The 17,919-nt window shown below is 36.3% G+C and overlaps 1 protein-coding gene across 1 annotated transcript; it reads left to right on the forward strand.

Annotated features, from left to right (window-relative positions):
- The first annotated feature begins 15,999 nt into the window (after window positions 1–15,999).
- LOC110149447 (olfactory receptor 2M4-like) lies at window positions 16,000–16,949 on the forward strand. The gene is given in 2 exon segments (XM_020911873.2): window positions 16,000–16,915; window positions 16,918–16,949. Coding segments are annotated over 2 exon segments (948 nt in total).
- Window positions 16,950–17,919: the final 970 nt, after the last annotated feature.

Raw genomic sequence — 17,919 nt, forward strand, 5'->3', positions numbered from 1 at the left:
AATAAAGCACAACATTTTGACTAGCAGCTGTCTTGCCAGAAAGAATGTAACAAAACAGCATTTCTTGAATAAGTAAATTTGAAATTTTTTTTTCAGAATACCTATGGATTTCTTTAAAATATTCCTATAATGAGGTAAAATTTTTAAAATTCTTCTTCAAATTTTGCCTGTCAAGCTTTTCTTCTTTCCTTAGTTGTAATTTTATGGTTTTATTTGTATTCATTTTATCTAAACTGCATCGCTGTTTCTGTTCAGTTGCTAATTCATGCCTGAGTTTTTGCGATCCCAAGGACTGCAGTGCACCAGACTTCCCTGTCCACTCTCTCCCTAAGTTTGCTCAAACTAAAGTCCATTGAGTCGGTGATGCCATCCAACCATCTCATCTTCTGTGGCCTGCTTCTCCTGTGAACCGTCTGTGTATTCAGTTGTATCCAACTCTTTGTGACCCCATGGACTGTAGCCCACCAGGCTTCTCTGTCCATAGGATTCCCAAGGCAAGAATATTAGAGTGGGTTGCCATTTCCTTATCCAGAGAATCTTCCCAACCCAGGGATTGAACTCACTTCTCTTGTGTGTCCTGCATTGTCAAGCAGACTCTTTAACACTGGTGTCAACTGGGAAGCCCTAAACCACACTGCTTTTTTTAAAATAGACTTCAATTTGTGAGGGACACAGTATGCTCATTTATTAGTTCGAATGATTTACTATATCTCATCATTTCTAAAAGAAGAGTGTGATTTCGTGACACTGTGATGACATGTATTTGTCCAAGCAATAACAACCATTAATCATGGAAATTGTGGCTACTTCTTGAGAGGACAGTAACTGAGTAAAGTGACATGAGCAAAAGTGACCAAACGACCCTGCTTCTAATAGAAAAATATAACCCAAGTATATACCAATAATGGGATTAATAATCATGGTTACAGGTGGTATTAATGAGCCTCGATAATACAATATTAAAGAAACAAAATACATTACAGGGGACACTTTATTTAATCCTATTATATAAAATTTAAACACAGATGATATAGATTTTGAAGAAGATTATCAGTGTTGATCGAACAGTTATCACTGGTATGAACCAGGAGATTTGTATCATCAGGAATAGTGTCATCTGCTTTTTAAAAACACTGGTAATGTTGTTTTAAAATACAAAAATTATGCATAATCAATTTGCCATTAATAAACTTTTGTGTCTAATTGAAGTTACATTAAGCAATTAAAAAGCACATGTAAAAGTCAAAAAGAGCACATGGCAACTTGTAAAGTATCTGTTAATATGAGGTATGCTCATTAAAAGAGATTGTGATTCAAGCCTACCTTTCAAATCACTCACTTATATCATTATTCTCACCAGCCACTTTTTTTTTTCCTGCTGACTTCAATCAACTACCAAGTTCTTTATCATCTGAGTAATATCAATATTATATGAAAAAAGGAAAAAATATCCAAACTTTCCCATCTACAAGCTAAGGCTAGTAACTTATGTCTCAATTCTCTACTCTTAAAGCTTTCCTCAGACTAATAATGTATGGACAAAATGAACGAATGCTATAAAGTGCTTAGTAGAAAAATCAGTTAAGTAGTGAAACCAATTATCTCCATGTTCAACAAAGTTTGACATTGGCTTAGACACATTCTCATCTTGTTAGTTATATTACCTCTTCATATGGGTCTGCACAATATATAATTTCACTGAGATTGTTGGTTACTGGGAACACAAATTCTATATCTTGCATGTTTTCATATTTCCATAATTAACAAACATTTAACACACAGTATGAAATGTTACAGTTACTGATAGATTACTGAAAAGACAAAGTAATCAACTTTAGCTGAGGCATATCTTGAGACAGAATGGTTGCAAATCACCATAATACTATTTATTTCAATATAATTCTCAAATGCATTATATTATTTAACCTTCACAGAAAATCAGTATTACTACAATTCTATATACATGATATATCCATGAATGTGAATATATATACATGTAAGTGAAAATGTACCTCTATTTTTAGATATTTTAAGCAGTAAATTGTTAATCCATTTCCACTTAAATTCTATATGTATTCCTGGAATGGGGAATTCATACCTGCTGTAAGCTACATTTTTATTGTAGCTCCCAGGGAGACAAAAAACTACAGTTACACTTAAAAGAACTTCCTTCCTAGAGTCTCTATTTGCTATACTCATGATAAGAAGACAGAAACTTAAAGTTTATAGCCCTCTGAAGAACCCATTCCCTTGTCTTTAACTGTAATAGTTTGTATTGGTTTTCATCTTCTCTCCTAGAACAAAGAAGCAGAATTAGCTTCTTTATCTTGAAAATACTTACTCAGGGTAGATGATTATGTCAATTTTCTTGAGTATTACTATGAACTCCCTAAAGCTTTCTCCTCCTTTTCACATAACAATGACAGGAAAAACACACTGAGTGCTTCCAGTGTAATTGTCACTGTTGTAAACATGTATGTAAACTCACAGAACACTTACAAACATTGTTTCTCAGGTACTCTAACACTGAAATTATGATCTCCATTTTTCTTCCATGATGGACTACTTAAGTAAGTTGTGCAAGGTTATAGAGTTAGAGAATATAAACAAGGTATTCCAATAAAATCAATTTTATTTTTTTGCAGATCTTACTAAGATATAATTGAGAAATAAAAATTGCAGATATTTAAGGTATACAACCTGAGGTTTTGATTTATGTATCCATTATGAAATGATTACTACAATCAAGAAATTAAAGTATCCATCAACTCACATTTAAAGTGTTTTTGTGTGTTGAGAACACTTGAGATCTAACCTCTCAACAAATTTTAAATATGCAAAAAAGCTGTATAATCTTTGTCACCGTAAATCACCACATGTGTGCTTAGTCTCTCAGTCATGTCTGACTCTTTGAGACCCCATGGACTGTAGACTGATAGGTTTCTCTGTCCATGGGGATCTCCTGGCAAGAATTTGGAGTAGGTTGCCATGCCCTCCTGCAAGGTATCTTCCCAACCCAGGGACTGAACCCAGGTCTCCCATATTGCAGGCAGATTCTTTACCATCTGAGCCAGGTAGCTCAGCTGGTACAGAATCCACCTGCAATGTAGGAGACCCCAGTTCAACTTCTGGATCAGTAAGATCCCCTGCAGGAGGGATAGCCACCCACTCCATTATTCTCTGGCTTCCCTTGTGGCTCAGAGGATAAAGAATCTACGTGCAATGCAGGAGACCTGGCTTCCATCCCTGGATTGGGAAGACCCCCCCAGAGGAGGACATGGCAACCCACTCCTGGAATTTCTCATCTGGGAAATTCCCATGGACAGAGGAGCCTGGAAAGCTACAGTCCATAGGGTCACAAAGAATCAAGACATGACTGAACAACACAGCACAGCATAAATCACCTTCCTGTACATTATATCCCAGAATTTATACAATGTATTCATTCGGCATCTGTGTTGCCTCTTCACTCTTCCTTCTGCCCCAAATTCCCATATCAAAACAAGATGTGTATCCCTTAATTTGGGCATAACTGACATTTGTACTATCTCGAATCTCCCAACATATTTATCAATCTGGTTTATTTTTCCTTCATGTTTATTTTTTCTTCATGTCTTTTATATCCTTCAAGCTACTGTATGTCTGTGTGTTAGTCCCTCAGTCGTGTCCAACTCTTTGTGATTCAATGGACTGTAGCCCTCCAGGCTCCTCTATCCATGGGATTCTCCAGGCAAGAATACTGCAGTGGGTAGCCATTTCCTCCTCCAGCTGAATCCTTCTAACCCAGATACTGAAACTGGGTCTCTGGAATTGAAGCAGATTATTTATGATCTGAGCCACCAGGTAAGTCCAAACTATTACATAAACTTTTGTTAAAGGTATTCATTTTGATGGACAGAAATGTCCCTAGCTATTTTATATTTTGTTGCTCTAATGTATGGAACAGCTTTTCTATTATTTTTTCCTTGTTTTTGTTGATATATAGAGATTTACTGATTGCTGTATCTTGATCTCGAATCTAAGTGTGCCATTTGCTATTCTAGTGTTCTTTATTGAAGAGAAAAATATTGCATCCAAATAGTGAAAAAAGTGTCTCTTTAATTTCCTACACTCCTTTTGAACTGATTTGATTAAAGTAAAATATGTGTAGTTGCTAAGTCGTATCTGACTTTTTGTGACACCATAGACTGTAGCCTGCCAGGTTCCCCTGTCCATGGAGTTCTCTAGCAAGAACACTGGAATGGGTTGCCATTTCCTCCTCCAGGATTAACCTAATACATAATGATAAATATTGCTCTTGAAAGAGCAAATTATTTTTCTACTTACAAGTTTTTGCTAAAGGTCTTACATACAAAATATATTAAGCGTTTCCCAAGTGGCTCAGTTGTAATGAGTCCACTTGCCAAGCAGGAGATGAGAATTTGATCCCTGGGTTGGGAAGATCCCTTGGAGGATGGAATGGCTACCCATTCCAGTATTCTTGCCTGGGAAATCTCAAGGAGAGCAGAGTCAGATGGGCTAAACTGCATGGGGTCGCAAGAGTCAGACACAACTTAGTGACTGAACAACAAACATGTCAAATACATACATTGTGATTTTGTTTGGTCTCTAAGTCATTTCTGACCTTTGCGACCCCATGAACTGCAACAAACCAGGCTTCCCTGTCCCTCACTATCTCTATGAGTTTGCTCAAATTCGTGTCTTCGTAATTCAATCCAACCATCTCATCCTTTGTCGATCCCTACTGCCCTCAATCTTTTCCAGCATTTTTTTCTAATAAGCTGGCTCTATGCATCAGGTGGTCATAGTATTGGGGTTTCAGTTTCAGCATTATTACCTCTGATGATTATAAATGCTTGATTTCCTTTAGGATTGGCTAGTTTGATCTCCTTGTGGCTCAAAGGCTTCAGAATAATCTTCTCCAGCACCACAATTCAAAAGCATCAATTCTACGATGCTTAGACTTCTTTAGGGTACAGCTCTCACATCCATACGTGACTAGCAGAAAAACCACAGCTTTGACTATATGGACCTTTGTTGGCAAAGTGATATCTCTGTTTTTTGATATGCTATCTCGGTTTGTCATAGTTTTACTTCCAAGAAGCAAGTGTCTTTTAATTTCATCCTGTAATCATCACTGTCCGCAATGGTTCTGGAACTCAGGAAAATTAAGTCTGTCACTGTTTCTATTTATTCCCCGTTTTTCTGCCATGAAGTGGTGGGATCAGATGCCATGATCTTGGTTTATTGAATGTTGAGTTTTAAACCAGCTTTTTCATCCTCCTCTTTCACCCTCATCAAGAGTCTCTTTAGTACCTCGTCATTTCTGCCATTAGAGTGGTATCATCTACATATCTGAGGTTGTTGATATTTCTCCCAAAGATCTTGATTCTAGTTTGTGATTCATTCAGTCCAGCATTTTGTATGTATTCTACATAGAAGTTAAATAAGCTGGGTGATAATATATAGTCTTGTTGTACTTCTTTCCAAATTTTGAACCAGTCAGTTGTTCCATGCCATATTCTAACTATTGCTGTTAACCCACATACAGGTTTCTAGGAGACAGGTAAGGAAGTCTGGTATTCCCACTTCAAGAATTTTCCATAATTTGTTGTGATCCACATAGTCAAAGGCTGTAGTATAGTCAGTGAAGCAGATGTTTTGGTTTGTTTTTTTTTCTGGAGTTCCTTTGCTTTCTCCATGATCCAACAAATGTTAGCAATTTAATCTCTGACTCCTCTGCCTTTTCTAAACCCTTCTTTTACATCTGGAAGTTCTTGGTTCACATACTTGAAGAATTTTGAGTTTTACCTTGCTAGCATGTGAAATGAGGGCAATTGTATGGTAGTCTGTACATTCTTTGGCATTGTCCTTCCTCAGAATTGGAATGAAACTGACCCTTTCCAGTCTTATGGCCATGGCTAAGTTTTCCAAATTTGCTGACATATTGAGGACAGCAGTTTCACAGAATCATCTTTTACTATTTGAAATAGCTCAGCTGGAATTCTATCACCTTCACTAGCTTTGTTTGTATTAATGCTTCCTAAGGCCCACTTGACTTCACACTCCAGGATGTCTGGCTCTAGATGAGTGACCACACCTTCATGGTTATCCGGTTCATTAAGAAGTGTTCTGTATAGTTCTGTGTATTCTTGTCAACTCTTCTTAATCTCTTGTGCTTTTATTAGTTCCTCATATCTATCTTTTATTGTGTCCATCTTTGCGTGAAATTTTCCCCTGGTTATCTCTAATTTTCTTGATGAAATCTCTAGTCTTTCCCATTCTATTGTTTTCCTCTATTTCTTTGCATTGTTCACTTAAGAAGTCTTTCTTATCTCTCCTTGCTATTCTTGGCAACTTTGCATTCAGTTAGGTATATCATTTTCTTTCTCCCTTGCCTTCTGCTTCTCTTCTTTCTTTAGCTATTTGTAAAGTCTCCTCAGACAACCATTTTGCCACCTTGCATTTCTTTTTCTTTGGAATGACTTTGATCATTGGCTCCTATACAATGTTATGAACCTCTGTCCCTCATTCTTTAGGCACTCTGTTTACCACAACTAATCCTTTGAATCTATATGTCACCTCCACTTTATAATCATAAGGAATTTGATTCAGGTCATCCTTGAGTGGCCTAATGGTTTTTCCTACTTTCTTCAATTTAAGCCTGAATTTTACAATAAAGAGCTCATACATAATCTGATCCATAATTGGCTCCAGGTCCTGTTTTTTTTTTTGCCTCTGTGGAGCTTCTCCATCTTCAGCTGCAAATAATATAATCAATTTGATTTTAGTATTGATCATCTGGTGATGTCCATGTGTAGAATCATCTCCTGTTTTGTTGGATGAAGGTGTTTGCTATGATCAGCGTGTGCTCTTGACAAAACTCTGTTAGCTTTTGATCTGCTTAATTTTGTATGCCAAGGCCAAACTCCCCTATGATGAAAAGGACATCTATTTTTTTGGTATTTGTTCTAGAAGATCTTATAGGTCTTCAGAGAACGGGTCAACTTCAATTTCCTTGGCTTTAGTGATTGGGACATAGACTTGGATTAATGTGATACTGAATGCTTTGCCTTGGAAATGAACCAAGATCATTCTGTGCTTTATGAGTACTGCACTTCAGACTATTTTGTTGACTATGAGGGCTACTCCATTTCTTCTAAGGGATTATAGTATATCCACAGTAGTAGATATACTGTTCATCTCTATTTGCCCATTCTTGTCCATTTTACTTCACTGACTCTTAATATGTTGATGTTTAATCTTGACATCTCCTGCTAGATCATGTCCAGCTTATCTAGATTTATGGTCCTAACATTCCAGGTTTCTATGCAATATTGTTCTTTACACCATCAAACTTTTCTTTCACCACTAGACACATCCACCACTGAGCATTGGTTCTCTTTTGGCCAAGTCCCTTCATTATTTCTGGAGCTATTTCTCTGCTCTTCCCCAGTAACATATTGGACCCTTTCCCACCTAGGGGCTTATCTTCTGGGGCGTTATGTTTTTGCCTTTTCATACAGCTTATGGTGTTCTTAAGGCAAGGATACTGGAGTGATTTGCCATTCTTTCCTCCATTAAACCAAGTTTTGTCAAAACTCTCTCATATGACCCATTCATCTTTGGTGGCCTACACAGAATATCTCATGGCCCTCATATAATGCCTTGTTATATTTTTAATGTTCATGTCTGTATCTATAGACACCCAGTACCATTTTTCATGTTTTGCTCTTTTCTTTCAGAAGCCGTTTTATGAAATACTTCCCTATCAATGCATGAGGACACATTATTATTTTTCAATTTTAATAAGGTATGAATTTCCATCCCTTTTTGAAAACTTAATAAGTTACATTAATGCTCAGACCCATATGTTTCCTTGAAAATATGCTCAAATATTGCTAACATATTAATAGGAAGTAGATAATGTTTTTTCCTAATATGAATTTTATTAATATTTTAAAATTTATCTCCAAAATAGCTGTAAAAATTTACATTGTCCACAGGAACATATTTGAGTTTCCATTGTTCTCTATTCTTATCAAAATTAGATCTTGATAAACTTAAAAATTGTTCAATCCATTATTGTTGCCAGATAAAACGAAGATGTGCCCAATTAAATTTGAATATCAGTTCAGTTCAGTTCAGTTGCTCAGTCGTGTCCGACTCTTTGCGACCCCATGAACAGCAACACACCAGGCCTCCCTGTCCATCACCAACTCCCGAGTTCACTCAAACTCATGTCCATTGAGTCAGTGATGCCATCCAGCCATCTCATCCTTTGTCATTCCCTTCTCCTCCTGCCCCCAATCCCTCCCAGCATCAGGGTCTTTTCCAATGAGTTAACTCTTCACATGAGGTGGCCAAAGTATTGGAGTTTCAGCTTCAGCATCAGTCCTTCCAATGAACACCCAGGACTTATCTCCTTCAGGATGGACTGGTTGGATCTCCTTGCAGTCCAAGGGACTCTCAAGAGTCTTCTCCAATACCACAGTTCAAAAGCATCAACTTTTTGGTGCTCAGCTTTCTTCACAGTCCAACTCTCACATTGATACATGACCACTGGAAAAACCATAGCCTTGACCAGAGGGACCTTTGTTGGCAAAGTAATGTCTTCTGCTGCAATATCAGATAACTATTATTATTAAAATAGGCTTGTCTCATGCAATAATTGGAGCACATATACTAAGGATATTATTTGCTGTTCTGATATACAAATTAATTTTGTATCCTGCATTTTTATTTGCTCAATCTGGCAATCTAATGATCTTGCATCTGAATGTTAGCTGCATAAGACCTACATTCACTCTGTCTCTGTTTTTCTCTGTTATATCATTAGAACCCAAGCATATCTTTTACTCTTGGGTAAATGAAATTTTATAACATTTTGAATAATTGTACTTTTTTTATTCCACTTTATTTGCTAGATAAGAAATAAAATGGTTTATTATATTGATTTATATCTAGCAACATTACTAAATATGTGACCAAATTAGATGTAAGCCCCCCCACCCACCCCCACCACCCCCACCTTGGGGCACTAACTGAACCTAAGCCTTCTTTGATTTTATCAGGGAATTCTTTCCCACTCAGGTTCATGCTGCCAATAATGAAACTGAGTTTGGTGTAAGTAAGACAGGCTTTTATTTGAAGCTCACAGAATGGAGAAGCAAAGTTCATGCCCAAAATACACCTTGTCCCTGAAGGGAGTAGAGTAAGAGAATTATAAGAGCTAAAAGGCAGACAGGTAACAGGACTACAGGAAAGGGGAAAAAAAAATCTTCAGGGGCAGTTGAAGCTTGTTTAGTTTCTCACCCTACTATGCACACAGCACAAACTGCATTAGTTCAGTTCAGTTCAGTCACTCAGTTGTGTCTGACTCTTTGCGACCCCAAGAATTGCAGCACGCCAGGCCTCCCTGTCCCTCACAAACTCCCGGAGTTTACTCATACTCATGTCCATCGAGTTGGTAATGCCATCCAACCATCTCATCCTCTGTTGTCCCCTTCTCCTCCTGCCCCCAATCCCACCCAGCATCACGGTCTTTTCCAATGAGTCAACTCTTCGCACTAGGTGGCCAAAGTATTGGAGTTTCAGCTTCAGCATCAGTCCATCCAATGGACACCCAGGACTGATCTTCTTTAGGATGGACTGGTTGGATCTCATTGCAGTCCAAGGGACTCTCAAGAGTCTTCTCCAACACCATAGTTCAAAGGCATCAATTTTTCAGCGCTCAGCTTTCTTCACAGTCCAACTCTCACATCCATACATGACCACTGGAAAAAACATAGCCTTGACTAGATGGACCTTTGTTGGCAAAGTAATGTCGCTGCTTTTTAACATGCTATCTAGGTTGGTCATAACTTTCCTTCCAAGGAGTAAGCGTCTTTTAATTTCATGGCTGCAATCACCATCTGCAGTGATTTTCGAGCCCCCCGAAATAAAGCCTGCCACTGTTTCCACTGTTTACCCATCTATTTGCCATGAAGTGGTGGGACCAGATGCTATGATCTTAGTTTCCTGAATGTTGAGCTTTAAGCCAACTTTTTCACTCTCTTCTTTCACTTTCATCAAGAGGCTTTTTAGTTCCTCTTCACTTTGTGCCATAAGGGTGGTGTCATCTGCATATCTGAAGCAGAGTGTAAATTCCCTCTTGGTGCCAAGATCTTAGCATAATGAAGCAAAAATAACTTTCAGACACTTCCAGTTTTCATCTGCACAGCTGAATTTCTGAGGTCATACCAGAGCCAGTTTGAGGTGATTGACCACTGTTTATCTCTCAAGGCATATATCTCTCAAATTATAGCCACAAATCATCATTTCCAAACATGAGGTACTTTTGAAACCATCAAGTGAATCAGGGCAAGTTTGCTTCAGATCTCAGGGGTTGATACAGAAAAACAGAAGTAAATCAAATCAAAGAAACCATGACCTTTAGCCTATTTGCCTGCCACCTTGGAGCTAACATATTCAGTCTGATTTACTCATAGGCCTTTATAAAAAACACAGCTAGAACAAATGGTTAAAAACCATTTCTGTGCCTGAAGCCTGGGATGAATGGCATTGGTGACAAATTTAGCTAAAAATTCTATTATATTTAGCACTAAATGTTCACATATTACTGAAATTTTAAAACCAAGTCAACTGATAATTTTCCGATATCTAATAAAGAAAATATAAAACTGCCTCTTTAAATATGAGCAGTCATTTCAATTTTCTCATAAAATAACTATTTTTTCATATAATGTATAGTCTTACAGGTTTTTAGAACTTATTTGTGTTGCAATATAAAACAAAAATTTAACTTATTTTCAAAAACATTTGAGAGTTTAAACTGTCACTCTAAAAATTTAGCAGTTTCCTTACAATCAAGAACATTATTCTACATAACCAAATAAAATTGCCCAAATCATGAAATTTGTTTTGATGCATGAGGATTAGATGATAGTCTGCATCAATATGCATTTAAATGTTGCCACACATCTCTATAATGCCTTTTATATAACAAAATAATCAAAATCAAATAATGAAATCTCCCTTCTTTGACTTACTTCTTTAGTGTTCTTCACTTAGGAAAAGTTTCTGGGGTTTTCTTTGTGATTGGTGACATACATTTTTTGATTTTTTATTTTTTAATTATGGTAAAATGCACAAAACATGAAATGAACATATTAAACATTTTAAGTGTATACTTCAGCAGCACATTTACATCATTGTGAAGTAAATCTCCCTAATACTTTTCATCATATAAAATTGAAACTCTATACTCATTGAACAATAAGTCACCATTTATCCCCCAGACTCTGGCAAGCAACATTCCACTTTTTGCCCTATGAATTTGATTATTCTTGGAAGCTCATAAAAGTAAAATCAGACAGTATTTACCTTTTCTGACTTGCTTATTAAATTTTGAATAATGTCCTCAAAGTTCATCCATGAGGTAACATTCTACTGATGATGGATGTTTACTTAGAATTATTTTTTAAATATTGCAAGCAAACCTGCTGTGAATATAGGTTTACAAATACCTTTTCAAGTCTTTACTTTTAATTATTTTGTGTATATACCCTGAAGTACAGTTGTTAGGTTGCATGGTATCTTTTGTTTTTTTTCCAATTTGAGGATGGACCATATTTTTATTCATATTTGCTGCAAAATTATACATACATTCACACAATGCAAAAGATTTTGCATTTCACCAAATTCTGGCCAATATCTTTTTGTTGGTTTGTTTTTGTTTGTTTGTTCTTTGATAATCACTTTCCTAATGGGTGTGACATGGAATCTCCCTGTGGCTTTGATTTGCATTTTCCTAGTGACTAGTATGTTAGGTATCTTTTCATTGGCTTATTGGTCATTTGTATATCTTCTTTGGAGAAAATCCATTCACATCCTTTGCCCATTTTTATCAGTGTACTGAGTTGTAGAGTTTTTAAACTACATTCTGGATATTACCAAATGTCCATATCAAATATATGGTTTATAAATATTCTTTTTTATTTCACATGTAGAGCTTTCACAATGTTGATTGTGTCTTTTGGTGCACAGGAGTTTTAATTTTTTGATGGAGTCCAATTTACCTATTTTTATTTTGTTGAATTTTTTTTTACAAATTATCGAATAATGTGTGACCCAGTGAAACACCAGACACTCCAGCCTCTGATCCCAGGTCTCTCTCTCTCTACCAACAAGCCCACTGTGTGGCCCTCTGCCATGCAATGTAACATCTGAAAGAGAGCCTGTCTTTGTATAATTAAAGTCAAGGGACTGAAATCTCTGTGGAGGTAAAAGATTTAAGGTCCATGATACCATATGATGGCTCAGTCTTTGCAAAGGTGGCTCCTTTGGACCATTTGAGTAGCTGTTGCTAAATGTTTCTGGAAGAGGAAGAAGGAAAGCCTGCAATAGAGTCAGAGTCAGAGAGTGATTATTACTTTCCAGTTCAGAGATTCTAGGATTTATTAGGTGACTCACTACCTGTAAGTATAAATATAAAATGAACTCTTTTCTGAGACTCTTGTTACCTTCCATATTGACCTTAAATGCTTTCCATGAAAAAATAAAGTAGTGAATGTGTGTGAAAAAAATTTTGACACTCAATAGATTATACAAATACAAACTTTTCTCATCCTGATTATTAAAATTTGATGAATATTTCTATGTTTAGCATACAGTATACAGTTTTACACAATATCATGGAAGTATTATCATTTCCCTTCACATCCTTATCTTTCCTTCTCCTTTATACTAAAAATAAGAGAAAAAACAGAGAATTGCTCTCCTTAATTATCTTTCATTTATTAGACATATTTATTGGATAAATATAATATGATATACATATATATCTTCCAACTGTCAGAGACACACCTCAAAAGGCTTCATGAAATAATCATAAACCATGCAATTTCAATATACTGCTTTGAAAGAGACTCATGAATGTTTAGATATGAAAAATGCCCCAGACACCACATAATATAACTTTTCAGTTTATAAATTATTGGAGAAAGTGATGTGAAACAGAAGAGAACCCCGTTTCCTTGTTTATATTCCAAATATCTCACAAAATATACCAGTTAGTAAAATTCTTGGAATTGGTGCATCAAAGCAAAGAAAGGAAGAATTCAATGAAGTTTGACTCGTGAAACTGTACAGTCTATGAGGTTTCCCTGGGGTCTCAGTAAAGAATCTGCCTGCAATGTGGAAGACCTGGCTTCTATCCCTGGGTCAAGAAGATTCCTTAAAGAAGAGAATGGCTTGCCTAGAGATTTCCATGGACAAAAGAGCCTGGTGGGTTACAGCCCATGGTGTCCCAGAGCTGGACATGACTGAGCGCTTTCACTTACACTTTTCACAGTCTGTGAAACTCTTGTAAGATGTGGGAATATGGAACATTTTGAAGTGCATGAATGGAAATCTTCAGTTTGGCTATATCATAAAGTCTAGAGAAAGCCTGATTCCAGTATAGTTGTGCATTCTTCCAGAGCCCTATGCTTACCAGGGTCCATGACTTATGCTGTCTTTTCTTCTTCCATATCCATTTATATTTCAGAGTATCTAATTATCTAAGACTTTGAACCCTCAACCTTGTTTTTCCTTTTTCCTTTATTTTATCAGCTCTATTTTTTTAACCACTCATTTCCTCATATGCCTCTAAAGGTCTTCCATATATTTAATTTTTCTCTCATTAAGTCACTTCTTTTCTTTAAAGTATGTGTGTGTGTGTGTGTGTGTGTGTGTGTGTGTGTGTGTGTGTTTCATCTCTCTGGGTCTTATTCTTCAATTTCCATTAGCAATTGCCATGAAAGAATATAGAACTATGAAAAGTATGGAAGTTATCTTGGATGTCAGAATTTTGCAATTTCATATTTAATTGTAACACTGAATCCAGATTTAAAATTAAGAGAATAAAGAAAGAAGCTGGCAGTTCTTTATGTTGACTACCTTGGGAATAAGACTATATTTATTTATTTATAGAGTTATTAAAATTTTGATATATATTTTGTTGTAGAAAATTTGGATTCTCTCAACACATAGTCATCATTAAAATAAGTGAAAGTACCTAACACACAATTATTATACAAAGAAAGAAATTTGTGACCTGAGGAATTATTCCCCAATTGCAGTTATTCAGCATATCTGATTCCATAAGGCTATCTTCTATGCTTAAATGTTAGAATACAGGGAATGATGTGGTGTTTTTTTTTTTTTTTTTTTGAATACTGACATAACATTTTAATTTCATTAAAATAAATAAAGCCATGGCATTTTTGTGCACTGTTAGCAGCAAAAATATCTCTGAGGATATTTCTACTGCCCAGCTTCTCTGTCCATGGGATTTCCTAGGCAAGAATACTGGAGTGGGTTGCTATTTCCTTCTCCAGGAGAATCTTCCCTACCCAGGAATTGAACTCCAGTGTGCTGCATTGCAGGCAGATTCTATACCAATTGAGCCACTAGGGAAGCCCCCTAAGTATAAGTAACAAAAATCAATTTTGAATATCAATACATAAATAGGATATTTGTTAGGGAAAATTTTTGCAGCAAAAATATTTATAAGAAATGTTCCCATCCTACATAAAATGTTGTAGCGGCATAAGCCTTATATCATTAAAAATAATTTATACAACAATTCTCAGGAACCTGCTATATCCTTGGAAATACACATTATTTGGTTTGATGTACACAGGACTACAGTCCATGGGGTCTCAAAGAGTCAGAGACACGAATGAGGAACTGAGCACTTGCGCACAATAGTCAATTAGGCTGTGAATTTTAAATAGAAAAAGCTTGATGTATCTCCATTTTTCATTGAAGTGTTAGAGAAAAAAGTAGATAATTGGAATCCTTTACAATTTAATCAAATTCTACAGAACGTATTTGAAAAACACTGATTGTTTAGAATTTTTTTTTAATGGAATGAAAGATAAATATTCTGCACAAAGATAAATATTCACCATGATAAACAATCTAGGGTCAGTGGATCAGTGGATATTCAATATCAAAAAGTCTGATATGAGTGAGACAAAACCTAGATTTTTTTTTAAGCTGAATTAAAAGTAAGAAGATGAGAAATTAAGGAAAAATAGATTACTTTATATCAAGGGGAAATAAAAGCATAATGGGAGTTTTGATGAATTAAGAAGTCTCCAAGGCTTAGTCTGAGATGGAAAAGTTAAAATGTACATTACTAAGCCCTTCTCTGAATTATATATATAGATTCCCCTTTGAGGATAATAATATTGATCTGAACTTCCCAGGAGGCACAGTGGTAAACAATCTGCCTGCCAGTGCAGGAGGTGTAAGATATGCTGGTTCAATCGCTGCATCATGAAGATCCCCCTAGAGGAAGAAATGGCAACAACACGAAATGGCAACCACTGCAGTATTCTTGTCTGGAAAATTCCATGGGCAGGGGAGCCTGGTGGGCTACAGTCCATGGAGTCACAAAAAATCAGGCAGGACTAAGAAACTGAGCACAATACTGTTTCAATGCAACGTTTCACTGGGCTGGTATGATACACAAGAAGCAGGTAAGATGGTAGAAGGAATCAAGAGAAGAGGAATTCTGTAGTTAGGAGAGCACAAAGTGGAGACATGTTAAGACAAAGAATACAACTGTCAATAGAGAATACTATGTGATCCAATATATTTCATAAAATTTAGCAACAGATACTGGTAATTATTTTTCTCCTAGATTCTCTATTGACTGTGTACCTTTGAGTAAGTCAATAATATACATTTTTCTTTTCTGGGAAATAGGGAAAATAGTTATTGAAGTTGTTATTTGGTAAGTTTGGCTGAAAAAATGACTAGAAAGCAATGGATCAAATCACGTAACTTATTGTGACCAAAGAAGAGGTAACTGAAAGTTGGTGAAGAGTTCTTATACATGCATAGAATACGGTGTCCACTTGAGTACATTGACCTGTTATGCATTTGAAAACTAATAAACAAGTTTCTACCCATTCTGGATCTTGCAGATAACACAAATTATCCGGGATGGTTTGGAGAAACCAGACCCTCAACTTGGACTTCATCCTGTTAGGAATCTTTGATCACAGACCCACACACATCTTCCTCTTCTCTCTGGTCTTGGGCATCTTTACAGTGGCCTTCATGGGAAACACTCTCATGGTTCTCCTTATCTACCTGGACACCCAGCTCCACACCCCTATGTATTTTCTCCTTAGTCAATTGTCCCTCATGGACCTCATGCTGATCTCTACTACTGTACCCAAGATGGCCTTCAACTACTTGTCTGGCAGGAAATCCATCTCTCTAGCAGGTTGTGGGATCCAGATATTCTTCTATGTTTCCCTACTTGGAGCCGAATGCTTCCTGTTGGCTGTCATGGCCTATGATCGCTATGTGGCTATATGCCACCCCCTTCGATATACCATCCTGATGAATCAGAAACGCTGTGTCTTCATGACTGTTGCTTCCTGGATCTTGGGCTCTCTTGATGGGATCATTGTGCTTGTAGCAGCCCTCTCATTCCCTTATTGTAGCTCCCTGGAAATTCATCACTTTTTCTGTGATGTTGCTGCCCTTTTACCTCTATCTTGCACAGACACTTCTGCATTTGAAAAATTGCTTTTTATCTGTTGTGTGGTGATGCTGGTCTTTCCAGTCTCTGTGATTATTGGTTCCTATTCACGAGTCCTTCAAGCTGTCATCAGCATGGATTCCAAGGAGAGTCGCCGCAAAGCCTTCACCATCTGTTCCTCACACCTGTCTGTGGTTGGACTCTACTATGGAGCTGCCATGTTTATGTACATGAGACCAGCTTCTAATCACACACCAGACCAGGACAAGGTGGTATCAGCCTTTTATACCATCCTCACCCCCATGCTGAACCCTCTCATCTACAGTCTTCGAAACAAAGAGGTATCTAAAGGATTTCAGAAAATGTTGAGGAAAGGAAAATTAATTTTATACAGCATCTTTGAATGCCCACTGTAATCAATACTCCTTCCCAGAAACTTGAGTCCTATGCATCATCTTATTCTTCCTGGTATATTATTCTCCCACTTTTATTTCCAGTTTAAAATACCTTCATTTATAGTTAATATAAACATCATAGGTAAAAAAGACAGTTTAGATAACAGCATAGGCTGCTTCACCACTGTGAATTTCTTTTATACCACTAGTTGTTAGACATGAGTACCTGATTTTAGGATGCCTGTCTTTTAACTCAGGTATAAGTCTATGATTTTGCTTTATCCAAGAAAAAAGATTGGGGTCGAACCACTTAAATCTCTATTTAACAATTACTTATCTTAAATGAACTTGGTCTTCATTTTAGCCCTACGTGAACCCATGTTTTGACTTTTATTCCTGACTCTTCCCTACTTAATTCCAAAGAATTTAGAAACTGATAGTTAATGTTGACAATTCTGTCAAATAAGTCTTATGTCTAGATAAGCTAACAAAGACTTATACATTTTTTTGCCTTTAAATAAAAAATGAATATTTTAATGAGTCCGCATAAAATATCTATTTGTTTAAGCCACACAACCTTCATCTTTATTGTAATTGACCTTATTCATCACTAAATCTTATATTGATAACTAGAATCTATTTGAAGATATTAGAAAACTAGCAAACAGTTTCTAGAATTGCTAATCAGGATTTTCTACACAGCTGTAAAAAAAATATTTCCCATAAATTGTGCCACAAAACTGGAAATTTTTTCTTAGAGGAAACTTATGGTCTTTGAATGCCCATGACAGCTGTTTTAATGTTCTGTTGAGTACCCACACATTGATGCAACCAAAGAGTCATTAATTCTCTGCAATTTGCAAATGTAAATAATATACATATTTAAAAACAATCCTTACATGTTTCATGAGATTAACTTGATTTATGTATATATAACTGTAATCCAATCTTTATTATGCAATTTATTATTGCTCTATA

Source organism: Odocoileus virginianus, chromosome 3, assembly GCF_023699985.2.
Source record: "Odocoileus virginianus isolate 20LAN1187 ecotype Illinois chromosome 3, Ovbor_1.2, whole genome shotgun sequence".
NCBI classification, from domain to species: Eukaryota; Metazoa; Chordata; class Mammalia; order Artiodactyla; family Cervidae; genus Odocoileus; species Odocoileus virginianus.